The sequence below is a fragment of the Propithecus coquereli genome, unplaced genomic scaffold, assembly GCF_000956105.1.
Source record: "Propithecus coquereli isolate 6110/MARCELLA unplaced genomic scaffold, Pcoq_1.0 Scaffold619, whole genome shotgun sequence".
NCBI classification, from domain to species: Eukaryota; Metazoa; Chordata; class Mammalia; order Primates; family Indriidae; genus Propithecus; species Propithecus coquereli.
Window position 1 is genome coordinate 494,262 of NW_012152163.1, and position 19,771 is coordinate 514,032.

The 19,771-nt window shown below is 48.7% G+C and overlaps 1 protein-coding gene across 1 annotated transcript; it reads left to right on the plus strand.

Annotated features, from left to right (window-relative positions):
- Positions 1 to 9,084: 9,084 nt before the first annotated feature.
- On the plus strand, positions 9,085 to 15,594 carry ARL10 (ADP-ribosylation factor-like 10). Its single transcript, XM_012659483.1, has 4 exons — positions 9,085 to 9,352; positions 10,002 to 10,203; positions 13,486 to 13,661; positions 15,400 to 15,594. The coding sequence occupies exons 1-4, from the start codon at positions 9,170 to 9,172 to the stop codon at positions 15,568 to 15,570; spliced, it is 732 nt and encodes a 243-aa protein (XP_012514937.1). The 5' UTR covers positions 9,085 to 9,169; the 3' UTR covers positions 15,571 to 15,594.
- The last annotated feature ends 4,177 nt before the right edge of the window (positions 15,595 to 19,771 follow it).

Here is a 19,771-nt window from a genome sequence, read left to right on the forward strand (position 1 = left end):
ATTAAAAAATAAAATATTTCACAATTTTAAAGTTTAAAAACATTAAGAGCCAATTATTAAAGTGATGGAAAACTCAGGAGCTTGTCTATGACTGTGAAATTGAAACATCCTAGAACCCAACTGAGGAGGGTGTGAGAAACTTCAGAGCTGATCTCCTGAGTTTCACGCTATCAGAAAAAAGTCTGACATAACGAGTGGACCTATTAATAGATTCTAGCACTAGTAAAGGAGAATCCAGGATATCAGAACCATGGTGTTGTCACATGGGCCTGGTTCAAACCCTAGCTGTATCATTTATTCACTATATGATCTTGGGGAAGTCACTGCCTCTCTCCAGGTCTCAGTTTCCTCTTTCTTGAGATGGAGATAAGCTGACAAGATGACAGAACTAGCAAGAGCCAGTCCCAGGTATCTCAGGGAATACCTGAGAGTGAAAGGAAAGTTGACACATCCAAGAAACTGGCATAAAAGCCGTGAGATCTGCCTGTGGCTACCAGAAGAGGGCTTGGTCTGGGGGTGGGAGTGGCAGCCCAGAGCAGAAGAGGACATAGCTCTGAGGAAGGAAGTCAAGCCCCTAGGAGTTTTCACATAGATGTGCCCTTTCTTTTTCCCCAGCTCCTCCTGGCAGCCCTGCTGCTATCACCACACCATTACTTCAGGCTGAGAAACCTCTGGCTGGGTAAGGGAGTCAGTAACAAACAATAGGCCCCGTGAACTGGCCTGCACTGGGGCAGTCTCTCTTCCTCCATTCCTCCTCCCTCCTCCCTATACCCTAGGCACTAGGTTTAGCACCTGTAGGTGGCACCTTCTAGCAAGAGTCTTACCTGGGAAGAGAGAGGTATGGGGAGGCTCTCCAAGGACGCAGTTGTCTGCTCAGGATAGCAGGATAACAGCCTAAGCTGTTACACCAGAAACTCCCACTCCTAACTCACTAGGGAGAGTTTAAGCTCCAACTTGGGCCTTGCTCCCTCCCCCAGGCCCTCAGTACTGGCCCTGGAAGCTGGTCCCCAAAGAACTAGGAGCTCACAGTTGAGGGACACACACTCTACAAGACAAAGACAACATATAATACTACCTTATCCAGGCAAAGTCAAGTTCACGGACCAGGTAGAATAGGAATTTAAAGTAAGCATTCCACATATTATTCTAAAAAAAGAAAAGTGAGGATGTGGGAAATATGGAGGAAACACAAGAAATCATAAAGAAGAACCAACTACATAGAACCAGATATGAAAAATATGGGAGAGGAAATAAGACGCCCAGAGGCTGGGTTGAAGAGCAGAGTGGATATAGCCAAAGACCAAATAAGCAAGTATGAAAATCAGGTTGAAGAAATTTCCCAAAAGGCAGGAAAAAGGTATAAATAACTAAAAAGCAGAAGCCTGAGCCAGTGTTGTATAAAGCCAGCTATGTCTGGACGGTGTGGTACATGATATAGCCAGTAGACCCCTTGGTCAGGGACCCATCCCACACCTCCTCCCTGTAAAGGGGTCCCCTCATCAGATGCTACGTTGTTTGTGACGACGTCCTGTAGATAGGCATTCTGTAAGCCCCCACCAAGAGGCGCTGGCTGAGGCTCTGCAGGCACACCTGGAATGGGTATCTACCCCTGTGAGGATAAGCCAGAGTGGAAGGTGCCTGATGTCACTAAGTGGCTAACTGGTCTCCTCAAGGAGTGGTATAATGCCACACCAGGGACTCCGTGTTGGTCTCTGCTGCTGACAAATTGAACATTTAGAGACAGCAGTAGCTAGAGCTGCCTTGGTAGTGGATGCCCGTGTTGTTGGGGCCAATACATAGCCTTCGCCTCTGTCACTGTGGCCCCTATGCTCATGTGCCCGTCATGCCAGTTCAACATGGCAGGTCCACTGATGATGAAGGCTGGCTAATGTCAACTGATGCCATTTTGGCCACTTGGTCATTCAGTATCTCTTTCATGGTGGGTGCTTTCTGGCAGGTGTTAACATGTGATACACAGATCTTCACTCTTTGTCCCCACTTCCATATGTCCATCTTCTGTACTTCCACCCCAGACCTCTTTGTATGAATATTTCAGACCTTTTCCCCAGGCTCCCAACCATATAGTCAGGCCATTGGCCACCGGGCAGAATCTGTATATATTTTCATCTCTGGCAACTTCCTTTCATAAAGTGGACGATCAGGTGCACTGCTTACAGATCTTACTCAGTGCAGTCCTGGATGTTCTAGCCAATACAATAAATCGAGAAAAATAAATAAAAGGCATATAGAATAGAAAGGAAGACATAAAACTATCTGTTCACAGACAACACAATTGTTTGCATAGAAAATCTCAAAGAATCTATAAAAAAGTTCCTAAAACTAATAAATTAGTTTAGCAAGGCCACCGGATAGAAGGCCAATATACACAAGTCAATCGTACTCCTATATATCAGCATTGAACAACTGGAATTTGAAATTTTAAAAAATATATGTAATTTACAATAGAGCCAAAGAAATTAAATACTTAGGTATAAAAATAACAAAATATATGCAGGATTTGTATGCTGAAAACATAAAACATTCATGAAAGAAATCAAAGACCTAAATAAATGGAGATATGTACCACGTTCATGAATTGTTGAGATGTCAGTGTCCCCAATTTGATCTACAGATCAACACAATTCCAAACAAAATTCCAGAAAGAGTTTGTGGATTATCAGTAAGCTTATTCTGAAATTTATGTGGAAAGAGCTGGGCACAGCGGCTCACATCTGTAATCCCAGCTACTTAGCAGGCTGAGGTGGGAGGTTTGCTTGAGCCCAGGAGTTCAAGGCTGCAGTGAGCTGTGATTGCACCACTGCACTCCAGCCTGGGTGACAGAGCAAGACCCCCTAAAAAAAATTTTTTTTAAACTGAAATTTATGTGAAAAGATAAAGGAATTAAACTAGTCAGAATAATTCTGAAAAAAAAGTTGGGAAACTCACACTACCCATTTCCAAGACCTGCTATAAAAGTTTAATAATCAAGACAAAAGTACAAAGGCAATTCAGTGAAGAAAAGGACAGTCTTTTCCACAAATGGTGCTGGAGCAATTGGACATCCATATGCAAAATAAAAGAACCTTGATACTTTCCCCCCCCAGAAAACACTATTTTCAGTGTTTTGACTATACACTCTGACAAGGGTAAGGTTAACAATTCTGAAATTACATGTACACTAGGATAGAATAAATAAGTAAATACATTGTATATACTGAGAACCAGGTTTCTCACTGTCGGAGAAAGAAGTTACAGTAAGTAAAGTGGAAGGCTAGAATGAATCCTGTGGTGCTGAAATCCAGTCAGAGGTATCAGTATGAGCTCACGTTTATCTTAATATATATGCAGATACATAAGCAAAAAAGAGACATGTGTATACATGAGCTAGTATGCATACATTCATTCCCAGCTCTGTCCACTGAGAAGTCCTAGAGGTAGAGACATCCTAGCAGCAATGAGCATATTTAGCCCCCAGATCTTGGTCTCTAAATACCATTCTCCAATAAAAGGAACCAGAGCCCTTTAGATAACTGTTTGATTCCAGTGCTAGGGCAGAAAAAATACAACATGAACCTGGAGCATTTTGCAATATCAGAAAGCAGAGAGTGCTAAAAAATGGGCAGAGGGCATGTCAAAAAGGCATGGGAGCCAACCTGAATGAGCTCCAATAGCCAAAGCGGGAACAATTTGAGTAACAAAGTAAATAATTATAGTATTGGATTATAACCCAAATTAAAATAAATATGCCTGAGTCCATACTGATAGAAATAAATGATTTAGGGATGGATAAATTCACACCTAACGGTACAATGCACACTATCTGGGGGATGGGCACACTTTGACTCAAACAGTACAAAAGCAATCTATGTAACCAAAACGTTTGTACATCCATAATATTCTGAAAAAAAATTTTAAAAAGAAATAAATGATTTAATAAATAACAAATGGGGGAGAAGGGACAAATTCTAATTAATAAATGTATTAGTAATGAGAGAAGTAGAATATCTGCAGTAGAACACCACAGCAATAATTGCCTCAAGCAAGACCCAGTAACAGTAGTCGGTGAAAGTTTAAGGAGAAACAGGATATTTGCATTGCCTCAAAGTATCACCCCCAAGGTATTTATTAAGTACTATAGTGGTTTGAACAGATGTCCACAAATTCTTTGCTACTTCTTCCTCCAGAAGGCAGAGATTAAAACTCTTCCCCTTGAGTGTGGGCTGGACTTCATGATTCTCTTCTAACGAATAGAATATGGAAAGGGAAAAAGGGTAAGAACCCTGGCAGACACAACCTTAACCAAGTGGTCAGAGTTAACATCACCAGAGTAAGACATATTGCTATAACGCACCCCTGCTATGATGAACATAAGGGCACATCACCTCTGTGGTGCTCCTCCACAAATCCATAACCCCAGGCTAATCAAGGGAGAACATCAGACAAACCCAAACTGAGGGACGTTCTACAAAATGTACTCTTAAAAGGCATCAAAGTCATCAAAGACAAAGACTGAAGAACTGTCACAGACTGGGGGAGCTTGAGGAGACCAACAACTAAACGCTATCATAGTGTCCTGGATTAGAGCCTACAGGAAAAAGACAGGAAAACTGGAAGTCTGAATAAAGCCTGTTGTTTAGTTAATAGCATTATTCCCATGTTAATTTCTTAATTTTAGTAATTGTACCATGGTCATGTAAGATGTTTACATTAGGAGAAACGAGGTGAAAGGTATGCAGGCACTCCTCTCTCCCTCTCTCTCTTTTTCTTTAAGAGAAGGGTCTCCAGGATCTTGCTATGTTGCTCAGGCTGGTCTTGAACCCCTGAGGCCATCCTTCCGCCTCAACCTCCTGCGTAGCTGGGATTACAGATGCACCACTGTGCCCAGTGGAGCAACTCTCTGTATTGTCTTTTCTCTAAGTTTAAAATTATTTAAAATAAAATGTTAAAAATAAGGTGCTGGCCAGGCGTGGTGGCTCACGCCTATAATCCTAGCACTCTGGGAGGGCAAGGTGGGAAGATTGCTTGAGACCAGCCTGAGCAAGAGTGAGTTCCTGTCTATATAAAAATAAAAAAATTAGCCGGTGTAGTAGTGTGTGCCTGTAGTCCCAGCTGCTCCGAAGGGTGAGGCAGGAGGTTGCTCGGGCCCAGGAGTTTGAGGTTATAGTGAGCTATGATGACGCCACTGAACTCTAGCCTGGGAGACAGACTGAGACCTTCTCTCAATCAATCAATCAATCAATAAGGTTGTTGTGTGATTACCATGTTGAAGTCCCTTGTTTGGTTGCAAGAGACAGAAACCCAAGTTAGAATGAGAAAAGGACAGAAAGAATTAGAGAGGGAAAGAAGGAAGGAAGGAATAAAGGGAGGGGGGAAAGCAGGGATGGAGGAAGTTAGTTACAGAAGGATTAAATAAAAATAAACCCTGGACCTTAGAAACAGCTGTATCCAGGGATGCAAATGGCACAAGGCTTCCAGGTCTGCCTTCTACGTCTTTCCTTTTTCCTGCTTGATGTCAGCCTCTTTGACCTCAAAACATCTTTGTAAGTAGGGAAAATGGCTGTTGAGTTTTACATTTCAAGCCACCACGGCTAGACAGATCTCAAGACCCTGGGTATCAAATCTTAAAATCCTAGTGAAGAGACTCCCTGGTCCAGCCTGACTCAAGTCGCCACCCTTGGACTAATTATTTGTGCAGTGTCATATAAAAATATGGCAGGTCTTATGCTAATTAAGTAGTTGGGGGAACAGTCCTCAGGAGATGAAGATGGTTAGACGAATGTTTGTGTAGAGGTCCACTACATACCAGAACAGGACCTGTGACATAGCAGGTGATCATTAAATGTTTGCTCCCTTCTGTCCTTCTTGCTCCAGCAGCAGAGACATGTAGAATTTACTCTGGTAGGGATGGAGAGCCACTGAGGAATTTTAAGCTGAAAATGATGTCAGCTTTTCTTTTAGAAAGACCGCTCAGCAGCAGTATGGGATTTGGACTGTATAAGGAAAAATGCCAGTGCTTATCTTTGTAATTCAGTCGCAAATTGTAGAATATCCAAGTGAAGTTATGACTAAAGAGAAATTAACAGCATCCAGAGATGTGACTGACGGGACATTGCCTCCCTTTTTTCTTTAAGAGAACGTTGAGTGGCTCTGTTTTTACAATGGGATATTGCATCATGCTAAGTGGAAGCACAAAGTTAAAATGAATGTAAGAGTAAGAATCAATGCAAAAGGGTGGACAGTGTGGGTCGTTTGCCTGCGTGCTTGTAACTCCATTCCTTACCCTTCATCTGCTGTGCCCCGTATCGCCGAGACTAACTCCTGCCAAGTCCATTTCCAAAGTTCCCTTGCCAGCTGAGTCCAGTTAATTTCAGCTAGTGGCAGCCCATGGCAGGCAAAAAGAGGATGGGAAGGACTGATCAGAGAGAAGGGAGATCAAGAAGAGAATGTGCCACAGGAGACAGGGGAGGCAGGGCACCTGATTCACTTCAGCAGACTCTCGTTAAGCATGAACTCTGGGCCCTCCGTCCCGTACGAAGCACATCGGACCCCAGCGTGAAAAAAGCCTGGTCACCATCCTCAAGACAGGGGGACAGAGAGGCAGGGTGACAGGATTCCAGCTGAGATAGACACAAGGGGATGGTTGCCCACCCTGTGTCAGGAGGCAGGAAAGGTGAGGCAAGGCCAAATTAAACTTTGAGGAGCCCTCAGCTCTTATGGGATTAAGGCACTTTCCTTTGAAATGACATAAAACTTAGATAAATGTCAAGATAAAATCCCTAGGTTCTTGGGGTTTTTTTGTTGTTTGTTTTTTAATTTTCTGACTGCAAAGTTCTGGATAAATTCACTAGCACTAAACTTTTCTCTTTGGAGGCCTCATGCTCCTGGCTTGTCAGTGAGTTGATCCCTCAAGGACTGAGCTGGGGCCCCTGCCAGGTTTTGAAAGCCATCTACTAATAGAAGCTTCCCAGGTACGCAGGTGGTGGAAGAAGTTTCAAGCAAAAGGACTGGCCAATGTGTGTAGGCGGGCAGAGGGGTCTGCACACCTTTCCTGACTCCAGTTTGCTCATGGAGGTACTTACACTAGAACATGGACTTTCGAGCTATTTTTTTATTACCACATCCCAAAGTAAGAAATATTTTTTTACCTGGTGCCCCAGTACACACACACACACATACACAAAAGTTTCATGAAATGCTAGTATTTTCCACTCTATTCTTTTCTGTTCTATTTCATTTTCTAATTTTAAAAGTTATAGTTGGTACCCACTAAACTGGTTTCACAACTCACTAATGGTCTTGAACCACAGTTTGAAACCCATCTTAGGTGCTCTTCCCAAGCCTCAGTCACTCCTCCCCAGAGGAATGATTTGTTTGAACGGTGATTTTAGGAGAAGGCAGGAGGCACACTCAACCCAGCTACTTCTGAGCACCCCTCCCGGCCCTGTCCACCTACAGAGGGTAGGTCAGGATGCTCCCTGCTTCCTGGGGAGGGGTCTGCCTCTATGCAGTCAGCAGGTGACATTTTTCTCTGTGTGTGGCTATCTAGTGCATCTTCTCAATTAATTCTAAACTTGGAAGTGTTATTTATTAACCTGCTAAAATCCCAGCATTTAGCAGTGTTAAATGGTACCAGGAGATTAAGCAAGATAAGTGCTAAGGCATTCCAATGGATTATCAACAAGGGGTTTGTTGGAGACACAAGTGAAAGTAGTTTCCCTGGGTGGGTGGGGCAAGGAATAGGAAGTGCAAATTCTCCAGAAGTGGGGCTGAAATGTACAGGAGAGAAAGGCAGTAACCATAGGGAGAAGCTGATTTTCTGAAATGGGAGAGATCTTAGTATATGTGTAGGCTGCTAGAAAAGAGCTCAATGGGGAGAGGGGGAGCAATTTTATTCACTTATTTCTAAGTTAACCCCCTGGTCTACAAGATGGCTCGGAGCAGCTTACAATAAAAACATATTATGAAACAAGTGATAATATACTCTCCAGAGACATTCAGCGCCCTTCTCAGAGGTCCCAATGGGATTCAGCCCAGAGGGTCTACAGCAGAATCCTTGACGCTGCATCTTTTACACTGGCCTTTTTTTCTTCCTGTCCTACCCTCCCCACATCCTTCTCCTGCCTCCATACATCACCCCCCAAACAAGCTACATGCACTGCCCCGCGAAGTGTTAATATAGAAATAAATTTTTCAAAAGAATCAGTGCTAGAAGAAGTAAGATATGACTAAAAAGTCAAGAGGGGAGGAGAGGAGCACAGATGTGTAGCCAAAGGGCCAGGGGAGCCGAATCAGAACAGAGGACGGCGCAGATCCAGGGGCTCGGAGGAACTGGGAACTATGAGGAGGGGAAGAGGTAGGCCCCCCTGAGCCCTGAGTGCCTGAGGCCAGGTCTTCACCCATTTACCCCACAGGTTCCGCGGTGTCCCCCTCTGAAGAGCGGAAGGAACCCGACTGCTGTCCCTGAGGCCCATTCCTCCTCCTTGGGCTACACGTGGAAGTCTTGGCTGTCGCTGGGGGTGACCTAGGACAAGGTGGTCGAGTCTGAACATCTGATTCGTGGCCCTGCCTCCTTCATCAGCCTGCCCAGGACCCGAAGACAGCAAAATCCCTGGGGTCAGGGAGGCAGCCAAAGGAGGGTAGAGGCCGCTGGGAGTCAGGGACTCAGATTCTAGTCCCGCCTCTGCCACCCCATAGCCGTGTGATCCGGACGTATTGCTTCAATTTCCTCCCCTAGGACTTGAGGGATTCCCAGGAGATAGAACTCTTGGGTTTGAATGCAGGCTGCACCAATGAACTACGGTGCGACCTTGGGCCTCAGTTTCCCCTTCTGGGAAGTATGGTAAGGGGTGACCAAGAAAAGCCACGAGCTAACCCCTTGGCACAAACCCAGCAAGTGCTCGGTCGATGCCGTCTCTCGTCCTCCCCAGCACAGGCTGTCGCTCCACACCACGCCTGCCAGGGAGAGCGGGAGGTCCCTGCGCGCCGGCCAGCGCCCCCATCCGCGCCGCCGGGCCCCGGGCGGCCTGCCGCGACAGCGGCGGTGCATTGTGGGGCTTGTAGTGCGGGGCTGGGTTGGGTGGGTGGGCGCGGCCGCGGCAGTCGCAGCGGGGCCATCTTCCTCGGGCCGGCTCGGCCAGTGCCCTCCGCACCTGCGCCCCCGGCCTGCCCGATGGCGCCCCGGCCGCTGGGCCCCTTGGCGCTGGCGCTGGGCGGCGCTGCGGCCGTGCTCGGCTCGGTGCTCTTCATCCTCTGGAAGACCTACTTTGGCGGCGGCCGGGAGCGGCGCTGGGACCGGGGCGAGGCCTGGTGGGGCGCGGAGCCTGCCCGTCTCCCCGAGTGGGACGAGTGGGACGTGAGTGTCCGGCTGGGCCCGCGGGGCGGGGGCGGGCCCGGGTCTGCGCCTCCGCGTGTGGACGAGGGGTGTGACCACGACCCTGCGAGCGCCAGAAGCGCGGGAGCCGGGGCTTGGCCGCCGCGGCCCGCAGGCCCCGCGCGGGCAGCCGGGCGGTCGCGGAGGCCGGGAACAGCGGAGTCGGCGGGCGTGCGTGGCGCCGCCCTGCCACCGTGGGCCCGGGGCGCTCGGGCGGGCGCCGCAGCCTGCAGGGCGCGCGGGGGAGCAACCTCCGCGCCCCGCCGGCTCTGCCCGCGCCCGCCCGGCGCCTGCGCAGTGCGCGGAGGGGGAGATGCCGCCTGAGGCCCCAGCCTCCCCGGGCCGGGCTGGGTGCGCGTTTCCCCAGTTTCCCCCGGGACGTGGGGATAGTCTGAGGAAGCTGAGCCTCCACGAGGGTAAGGAATTTGTCCGAGGTCACTTAGGGAAAACCCGAAGATTAGGGCTTGGAATTCAGGATTCCAAAGGCAGCGCTTGTCCCATTCCTTCAGCTCACGCCTGCCGGTCGCCGGGACGGGTGGAGGGCGGGCGTGGGCAGTTTGGTGCCTTTGGTCTTCCCTTGGTAAGGGTCAGGCGGGAGGTTCCCGGCCGCAGCCTGACCTCTGCCCCGCAGCCCGAGGACGAGGAGGACGAGGAGCCGGCGCTGGAGGAGCTGGAGCAGCGCGAGGTGCTGGTGCTGGGGCTGGATGGCTCTGGGAAGAGCACGTTCCTGCGCGTGCTGTCGGGAAAGCCGCCGCTGGAAGGCCACGTACCCACCTGGGGCTTCAACTCTGTGCGACTGTCCTGCAAGGACTTCGAGGTGGACCTGCTAGAGAGTGAGCAGACACCCCACCCCTCTCCCCATTACCTCTACGGGATCCAGGCCTGCATTCTTTGCAAGGGAGGGAGATTCCAAAATGCATGTCTAAGCAGGACACTCTCATGTACGAAATCCTTCTCACCCCTCCCTGGGTCACAGGATACAGTCCAAGCTCTGTATTCTGGCATTTGGGGCCCTTCATGATGGGCATCTCCAACTTGGTCACCTGCCCTTCGCCCCTACTGAAGCACACATGTCTTTACATGCCAACAGCTAAGGTTTCATATGCCAAGCACTTGACAGGCATTACTTAATAAAACCCTCCCAGCAACTCTATATAACTAGAATTGGTCACTCCCTTCATTATATATACGAGGAAACTGAGGCCAAGCAAGTAGAATCATTTATCCGAGGTCACCCAGCTTTCTAGTCTTCTAATGCAGGCTAAATGGCTCTAGGTCCTGGCTGTTAAGCACCATGCTCCATTGCTTGTTCCTGAAGGGTACCCGCTGATCTCTTTCTTATCTCCTGCCCTTTGCATGCACTGTTCCCTCAGTCTGGAAAGCCCTTCTTCCCTTGATAAACTCCTACTCATCCTTCAAGATTCAGTTCAAACATGACATTCCTGTGAAGCCTTGCTGGCTTCCATGTGAGGTTAAGGACTCCTCCTCTGGTCTTCCCTTCTGCTGCAATATTTGCCACATACCAGCCTGTGTCTCTGACTAGGCCATGGGCTCCTTGGGCACAGAGAGGGCTGATCTATCTGTGGCCCCAAGGGCCCAGCCCCAAATAGGTACCGGGAGAGCTTGCCGAGTATGTGATCAGAGAGGGTCTGAGGAGCTCCCTGCTGTCAGTCCTAGGCTTCTTATTTTGGTTTTTTTGTTTGTTTGTTTGTTCGTTTTTGAGACAGAGCCTCGCTCTGTTGCCTGGGCTAGAGTGCCGTGGCATCAGCCTGGCTTACAGCAACCTCAAACTCCTGGGCTCAAGCGATCCTCCTGCCTCAGCCTCCTGAGTAGCTGGGACTACAGGCATGTGCCACCATGCCTGGCTATATATTTTTAGTTGTCCAATTAATTTCTTTCTATTTTTAGTAGAGACGGGGTCTTGCTCTTGCTGAGGCTGGTCTCGAACTCCTGAGCTCAAACAATCCGCCTGCCTCGGCCTCCCAGAGTGCTAGGATTACAGGCGTGAGCCACCGCGCCCGGCCTAGGCTTCTTATTTTGGAAGAGGGTGACAGAGAGGGTATTGAGAGGGCAGCAGTACTTAGTCACTGATGTCTGGCTACAGGCTTGGTGGAGAGGGACAGGTGGACTTCCTGCTTGGCCAGAGGACTTAGACCATAAAGACTGGGTGGGTTTAGTTAAGTGTTAGGTGGTGGGTTCAGACTCAGGGTTGACTGTTGGCCTAAATGAGCTCAGTTCCTCTGGTCTCAGGCACTTGCCGCCTTCTCTGGCCTGACCATGTTTTTCCTCCCTGATTGTCGTAAACGTCGACATTCACCTAGCCTTCTCTCCTTCCCGCAGGCTTTCTCTGGCTCCTTCTCTTGTGCCAGGGACACAGGTCAAGTGGGAGATCTGTGCTTGAGGCCTGGCAGAGACAATTACCCTCTTCCCCCAACCCTGGGAGAAGGGGATGGGTGTTGTCATGCTACCCGAGGGTCTGACTGATTGGTAACAATCCAGGCTCAATATGGTCACTCGGCCTGGATTCAAACCCAGATCTCCCAATCAAGTCCTGGGGCTTTCCTCTCCCATGACAGTCCCTTCACTGTGTTCCTCGACAGTGTCTGTAATACCTTCTGGGCCCTTTGTAGGTAACTGATGGCTGAGTGAATGAGTACAACACTTTGAGGACTCTCCCCTTCCCACACCCTCTATATCCATCTTATTAGCTTTTTCTGTCAGCTGTGTCCTCTAATATGTTCTATGTCTATCCACTCCCCACCTCCACTGTTGCCTGCCTGGTCCAAGCCACTTCACTCTCAGTACTATCTCACTGGTCTTCCTGGTTCTTCTGTCCCCAGTGTCAGCCAGAGGTACCTTTTAGAAACCTGTGTCAGATCATGTCACCCTAGGGGCTCCCCAAGCCTCACTGTGGCCTTTGGCCCTATGTGGCCCACCCCAGCCAGCCTCGGTCACGCCATCCTCCCTCTCCCTCCAGCAGTGCCTCAGTTGCCCTGGCCTCCTTTCTGTTTCTTACACACGTTGAGCTTACTCTTCCCTCGGTCTGTAATGCTTTCCTGTGCCACTCCCCGTGGCTAGCTCCTCCTCATCATGCCAGACTCAGCTCACATGCCACCTCCTTGGGGAGACCTTCCCAGATTACCCAGTCCAAGGCCAACCCCCACCCCAGCCACTTTCCCTTTTTCTGTTTTACTTCCTTCCTTTCTGAAATGTGTTTGTTACTGCCATGTCCATGCTAGTTAGGGAGGGAGCTCCTTGGGAGCAGGGCGCTGCCTGCCTCTCTCACCTCTGTATCCCCAGCACCCAGATCAGTGCTTGGCACCTAGTAAGCACTCAGTAAATACTTGTTGAGTGCCTGCTATGTGCCAGGCATTGTGCTGAGGGCTTTGGGGGGATCCAGAGGTAGGTGCCTCTGACTCTCAGAACTTAGAGTCTACAGGTGTCAGAAGCATAACCAGAAACACTAGGATGCGGGTTGACCAGTGGGACTGTGCAGAAGGGCAGGGGGAACAGGAAGGCAACCCAGGCTGGGGACACTGCACGGGCAACCATGGATTGAGTATGGCATTTCCGAGGGAAGAGAACGGGATGACAAGATTGAATGGGGAGACCTTCCTGTGCCTAGGCAGGGAAGAGGGTCCTGACTTTTCTAGGCTTTAGGACTCCTGGCTACTGATCACAGCCATCACTGACCTAGGTGGAAGCTAGGAATTGGCAAGAGGCAAGGCAGCCTGGGAGAGAGAACTGAAAAGTACCATTTATTGAGCAGCTGCAAGGACTGTCTGACAAGTATCCAGCCATACATACAATGGATACAATGGCTGGATACTTTCCAGACAGCCCTGGTATATATCAGTCCTGCGAAAGGTACATTGCATGGGGTACCTTTGGGTTACTGCAACCTGCTAGGTAAGTTCAATGGGGAAGAGACTGGTGCTCAAAGATAGGGACTTGCCCTAAGAGACCCAGGTCTGATTGGCTCTGGAACCTGTGGTCTTTTACATGCCCTGGCTGGCGGAACCTTGGGAAGCTGGAAGTAGGGTGGAGTTATGGGGGCTGTGGGTAGAGAGCCAGGGCCCAGGGAAGCTCTGAACTGGCCCTTGGCCTCTCTTCAGTTGGTGGCAGCCAGAACCTGCGCTTCTACTGGAAGGAGTTTGTGAATGAGGTGGACGTACTGGTGTTTGTGGTGGACTCAGCGGACCGGCTGCGACTGCCTTGGGCCCGGCAGGAGCTACACAAACTGCTGGACAAGGACCCTGACCTGCCTGTCGTCGTGGTGGCCAACAAGCAGGTGACAGCCATGAGAGGGAGGCTCAGGCCAGTTGGACTTCAACTCAGAGCTGCCTAGGCAGGGGTGGGGAGCGCTGGAGAGGGATGTGGGTCTTTGCTGTGGCCCGGGGAGGCTGGCTGAGGTATTGTCGCCACCTCTTCTACCTGTGCTGTTTCCTTACGCCTGCCTCTGTCTTCCTTCCTCTTTGCCTCCCTGTTATTTGTCACCCTGGAGAGATAGGAAAAGTAATTATTAAGTACCTATTATATGCCAGGCGTGGTTTGAATGACGTTTCTTATGATGCTTCTGTTGACCCTACAAGGTATGAGATGCTATTCCCATTTCACAGATTGGGAATCTGAAGCTCAGAGAGGTTTTGTGACCTCACCAAGGTTGTATGCCTCAAGAGTAGTGGAATTGGGATGTCTCACTCCAAACCTGCACCTTTTCCACTCTGCTGCGCCTTTGCAACTTCTGGCTCTATACCAGAGAACTAAAACTGGGAAGGAATGAGAAGTAGAACAGGGTAACTAATGATAATAACTAACGTTTATTGTGTGCTTACAGTGTGCCAGACACAGTGCCGCGCACCTGACGGTCATGACCCCACTTGAGTCCTACAGAAACCCCAGGGGAGGCCCTGCTGTTATCCGTAAATGCTGAAGTTACAGCTAGTGTGTGGCAAAGCCAGGACTTGAACTCAGATCTCCCTCAGAGTTCCTGCTCTTAACCACCACACGCTACCTCTCCTGCGTGCCAGAGAGTTGCCTGGAGCGCAGCAGCCCTCAGTGGCACAGACCCAGGGTCCCGTTCCCAATACCAGGTGAAACTGCCACAGCCACAGAGCCCTGCCATATCTCCTGTGGCCCATGCCCGTGTGACTCTGAGAGCTGTGGGACGTGTTCCTGGTCTGGCTTGGGGAGAAACTGTATACCTTCAACTTCAGATTCCCCATGACTGTCATTTATAAATAGGGTGACCGTATGTCCTTATCTACCCAGGACAGTCCCCACGTATGCCTGTTGTTCTGGTATAACTCTCAATAGTGCCCACCTTGAGCCTCAGAAGTACCCTGGTTTGAACAATAAATCCCTATTTATAAACTACTTTATAGCAGTTTTGAACCTACAGGAAATAACACCTAAGGTCTAGTATTCTGTGAATTGCCCCAAGAAAAATCATTTTAATCTTGGGCCAGGATTGAAATTAAAATGTACCGTCACCAGCCAAGCTGCGTAGTGGCCTCTTTTTCCTCCAGCTAGCTTCTTGTCTGGAAGTGCTCCTACTGTGCGATCTCTCCACTATTGAGTTTAGGAAACTGAGCTGGGATTCATTCCTATAAGGACCAAAAGCTTGGTTATCAAACCAGCCTGAGTGGGAACCTGACTCTGCCACTTACCATGTTACCTCGGCTTAACGGCTTTACCTCCCTGAGCTAATTTCCTCATCAGTTAAGTGTGGACTGTGAGAATTAAACCAGACTAGGTATAAAAGTGCCTGTCACAACACTGACACGTAGGAAGTGCTCTGTTTCTTACCACAGTGGCTGATGATGCAGTGGAGAGGCTGGTACGAGGAGAGTCAGAGATGAGGGAGAGAACGTTGAGTTCAGAGCAAGGGGTCCAGAGGCTGCTTCTGGGAACTTGGGCCCTGCTGTTTCCTGGGGTGGCCTAAGAACAGTTTACTCTGGATGACAGCTGGGAGTATGCTGGGAATCACTGTCAGCTGTGTTCTGACTGCCTTCTGTGTGTCACGCCAGGACCTGAGCGAGGCCGTGAGTGTGGTGGAGCTGCAGCAGGAGCTGGGCCTGCAGGCTGTCGACAGCCAGCGGGAGCTTTTCCTCCTAGGAGCCAGCATTGCCCCTGCAGGACCTGCAGAAGAACCCGGCACTGTGCACATCTGGAAACTGCTCTTGGAGCTTCTCTCCTAGGCCGGAGTCTACTTCCTCACCCCAGCCCTGGGGACCGCAGATCTACTGCTGCTTCTGCTGCTTCGTTGCCAGCCTGGGCCTGGGGCAAGAGCCAGGTGGCAGCACTTCCCTCCTCCCCTTCTTGCCCTCTCAAGAGCAGGGCCTGGGCAAGGCCAAGCACCGCGCAGATGCCTTCCTGAGGAGGTGGCTGTGAGGCTGAAGTAGGGAGGTGGATGAGACAGAAAGTGGGAGAGGATGGCGTCTGGCTTGTTTGAGGCTGGAGGGTAGATGTCTGTACAGTGAGATGCTCCGTGGGTTCATCTTCCCGTCCCTGCTGGTCCTTGTGGTTGAAAAACCAGTGTAGGTATCAGAAATACTCCTAGAGCCCCAAGGTCTCCCAGTCTAGACTGTTCCCTCCTGGTGGCTTTATGCCCTTCTCACGTGGGCAGCTTCTGGGTGGTACACAGTGAGCCCTTGCACCCAGTCCTGCATTGTACAGCCCCAGCTCTGCCTCACTGGCTTGTGGCCTTGTGCAATCTCTGCCTCTCTGGCCCTGGGGCCATCGTTTTTAAAGGGAGGTGATTTCCATGGTTTTTTCTAGTTTAGAGATGCATTTCCCAGCCATGGAGATATGCAGCGCTAGGATGAACCCACAGATCCTAGCAGGAGCTTTCTGAAGACCTCGCTGCTTCCCCCTGTGCCAGCCACACTTGACTACAGAGTAAGTGGTATTCATCCAGCGAACAGAACGAGTGAAGGCTGGTTCTTTTTCCTTCATCTGGAGACAAGCTGCTGCTCTTGTACTAACCATGTCAATGCCCGTGTTTACATAAGTCTGGGAAAAGAAGGAGTTTGTGTCCCTGGGAAGAAGACTGTCAACTGGACCTGTGTGTTAGCCTCAGAACTGCATTTTATTTATTTATTTATTTATAAAAAGAACAGGCCAAAGTTCTAGGCTTTGTTTCTAGGTGCTGTTATCAAAACCCCAGATGATTGTCATGGAAAATTTGGAACTTTGAGGAAAATAGCTGGAATCATGAATGACAGTGAGATAACCTGCAGTTGTCCATGGAGACAAAACTGTAGGCTTCCCCCTGCCAGCCCTGGCCTTTGAGGCTATAATTGATACCGTAACAGTTCACGTTGCTTCACGCGAACTTAAACTCTACCACTGGTGCGGCATGCTGAAGGGACGCAGACCTCTTCTGCGTAAACAAATGACTCTGGGAGAGGAATTTTCCATCATGTGAATCCAGGTAAAAAGATGAAAAAAAGTTTTTCTTCATGTGACTCCAAAGGACGGGAATAGCAGACCAGCCAACAAGGTGGCCGTGGGCACATCACTCAGCCTTTCTGGACCCATTTATTCCCCAGCAAAAGCAAAGATGGGCTGAATTTCTGGGGGTCTCCTGTGCTTGGTGATAAGCCAGTTTAAGGACTGTCTCTGTATCGCCCTCCAGTGTTGGTACAGGCAAAAGAAAGAGCCTGTTGTCTGTCAGGGGCCACCGAATAATCAACAGCCATGAATGGATTGTTTTTAAGAGGGGCTATCCAGCTCAATTTGCTTTCTAATTGAGAGTAGAGATTGCGTGCCTTCGTTTCCTTTGACGGTTACCTGAAATGCTGCAGCTCCACGCCGCAGCCAGTGCAGGAAGAGGCACCGAGCGGGCAGGTGGGTGGGAAGCTCCGAAGTCCAGAGTATCATCACTGGGAGAGTGGCCAGCCGCGCCCTTGGACTGCAGGTACATCAGAGTAGAGTTGCTGTTCTTTGAAATGCGGATTCCCTTTCTGCAGTAAGAAATGATTTATCTGTTTTTATATTAAAAATTTAGGGAATGACTTGGGTTTTAGAGTAGCCTTTGAAACTTTGCTCGCAACTTTTCACTTTGTCATTGGAAGGGTAAGAAATTATACTTCTTTGTTCTGTGAACTCCTCCTTTTTCTCCATTGCTTGAAGAAAAACCATAAAAGAAAAACCTTAAACAATTTAACTTTAATGGAGTTTAATTGAGCAGAAAGTTCATGAACCGGGTAGCACTCAGGACCCAGAGCAGTTCAGAATGCCCCGTTCCACAATGTGCGCACGATGTATTTATAGCCAGAGAAAGGGAAATGACGTATAGAGACAGCCCGATTGCCCGCAGTCTGGCATTTGCCTTACTTGGATATGTTTGGCAGCCCAGCCTGCGATTGTCCAAAGGTTCACTGCTATGATTGGCTGAAACTCGGTACTTGCTATCAGAGCATACTTTTAGATGAGTTTACAGTTCACTCTGGACAGAGGCAGCCTTAAGCCAAACTTAATTCAGCTTAATGATTTCCCCCTCTTTAGGTCAGCCTCTCAGTCTTGATTGACTGACACCACCTCCTGTCACCATCGTAATGGACTTGTTTGATCTCAGTATGGAATTCAAAGTTTACAATGTTAAATTAGATGATTCTTTGTGTCTTTATGTTTTTGTAATTCTAACTGAAATGAGACCATTCGAGAAACAAAGGATGGCTGCATATGAGTATTTGAGACTGCAACACATCAGTGAGGCCGTGATGATGGCTCTCAGGAGAATAATGCCAAGAAGCTGAAATACATTCCTTAACAGGAGTCTCCACAAACCAAACTGATCAGGGTCAAACAACTGAAATTCCGATGATAAACATAGTTCAACAGTATTCAAGCCCTATTGGTCATAGTCTTTGTTCAGGGTATAATGGTGTTTAAGGACCATTGTTGGCTGTAAAGGGGCTTGATCTAAAGAGGTTTTCATTTTTGTAGTTAGCCTAGTAAGACGGGCCATAGATCTGGAGACCATCTAAAAGAAACATAAAGATTGGAAAACTTTGAATAGCCAAGCTTGCTATCTACCACTCAGGATGCCCACAAGCCAACTGCTGTTTCTGCAAACATGTTGTTTGTTCCTTTCTCCTGAGAAATTTCCTTAATGTATTCCGTGGCAGTAGCTAGAGAAACAGCAGTTATCAGCCATTTTTTAAATGAAGATTCCTGTAGTAGCGAATCAGGAGAGAGAGAAGCACCGCACTCAGTTTTGCTCAGCACCATACCCGAGCCCCCAGCTTGAGCAAAGAGCACGAAAGCTGCGTGAGGTTCAACTAAGTGTTTTTATTGAATACTGATGTTCTCATCCGTCTGTCAGAGGGTGGCCTCTGCCCATGTGAGTCCCTGGGAGGTCTAATTGGCTCCAAAACCCCAAATTTTTCCCAACTTACACATTAGCTTTAAATTCCATACAACCAGCAGGCACCCCACTGCCACCAAGAATGAGTCCCCAGCTACCCCATTGGAACTTTTCCTCAGTGGAAGTTAAATTATCTTCATCTATTTCAAGGTTGGAGCAGGGGTCAGCTGTACTCACTGATAAGTCTGTCTAGCTCCTGAACAAGGTCCAGTGGGAAACCTGCTCTCACGCCGTCCCTTTATAGCATGCTGTAAGAATGTATAGCCACATCCAGTGGGAAGAGACCCTACTGGATTTAATCCAGTGACATTATATAAGCAACTGCTTGCGCCACTCAGGTAGTTCCCAAGTCCTGAACATGCAATGCCTGGAAGCACAGTATACCTTGTATAGGCAACACCTGGACAGGTTTTCCATATTTGGCAGTTATTAATTGGAGAAGTTGGGGTATTGCTTCCAGCAAGCATAGGAAAACAAGTAGTAGTGATGTTTAGAATATCAAGAATAACATTCCACTCTTCCTTTGGGGTTTCAGGGTGACTCTCACTGGGAACTTGGACAGGCACTAGAATTAATGAAATTGTTTCCTGATTTTTTTGGCATTATCTCACAGACTCAACAGGTATTCTGGTTTCTTACTAGAGCATAAACCTTTGCTAAACCACCCCCAGATTATGGTCCCTGTAAGGAAAGGAAAAGGATCAGGGAGGCAGGAAATAGGAAAAAGAGGAAAAAAGATAAGGTTTTCATGTTGGCAGAGAAGTCTTGATCCACGATCTTGCGCAAGCCATCTGCATCTAGGATGCTATCTGAATCTGAGGAAAACATCCCTGGTCAGCTTTTCCTCAAAATCTCCAACAGGTTTACAGTTCCAGGAGCCTGGAGGTACCCCTGGAGTTGTGAGATATGGACCCAAGGTTCAAGGCCCTTAATTTATTGCAATGTGGATAATAAGAACTTAGTATGTGGTCCCTGAGGGCAGTTTTTCTCTGATGTCACCTCCAGAAGACCCAGTCTTGGGTTCCAGA

Excerpts from the sequence above, each read along its gene's own strand:
- ARL10 (XM_012659483.1), top strand. The coding sequence starts at position 9,170 with ATGGCGCCCCGGCCGCTGGGCCCCTTGGCGCTGGCGCTGGGCGGCGCT. Across the intron at positions 10,204-13,485 it reads CGAGGTGGACCTGCTAGAGA|TTGGTGGCAGCCAGAACCTG; the intron begins GTGAGCAGACAC and ends GCCTCTCTTCAG. Across the intron at positions 13,662-15,399 it reads TCGTGGTGGCCAACAAGCAG|GACCTGAGCGAGGCCGTGAG; the intron begins GTGACAGCCATG and ends GTGTCACGCCAG.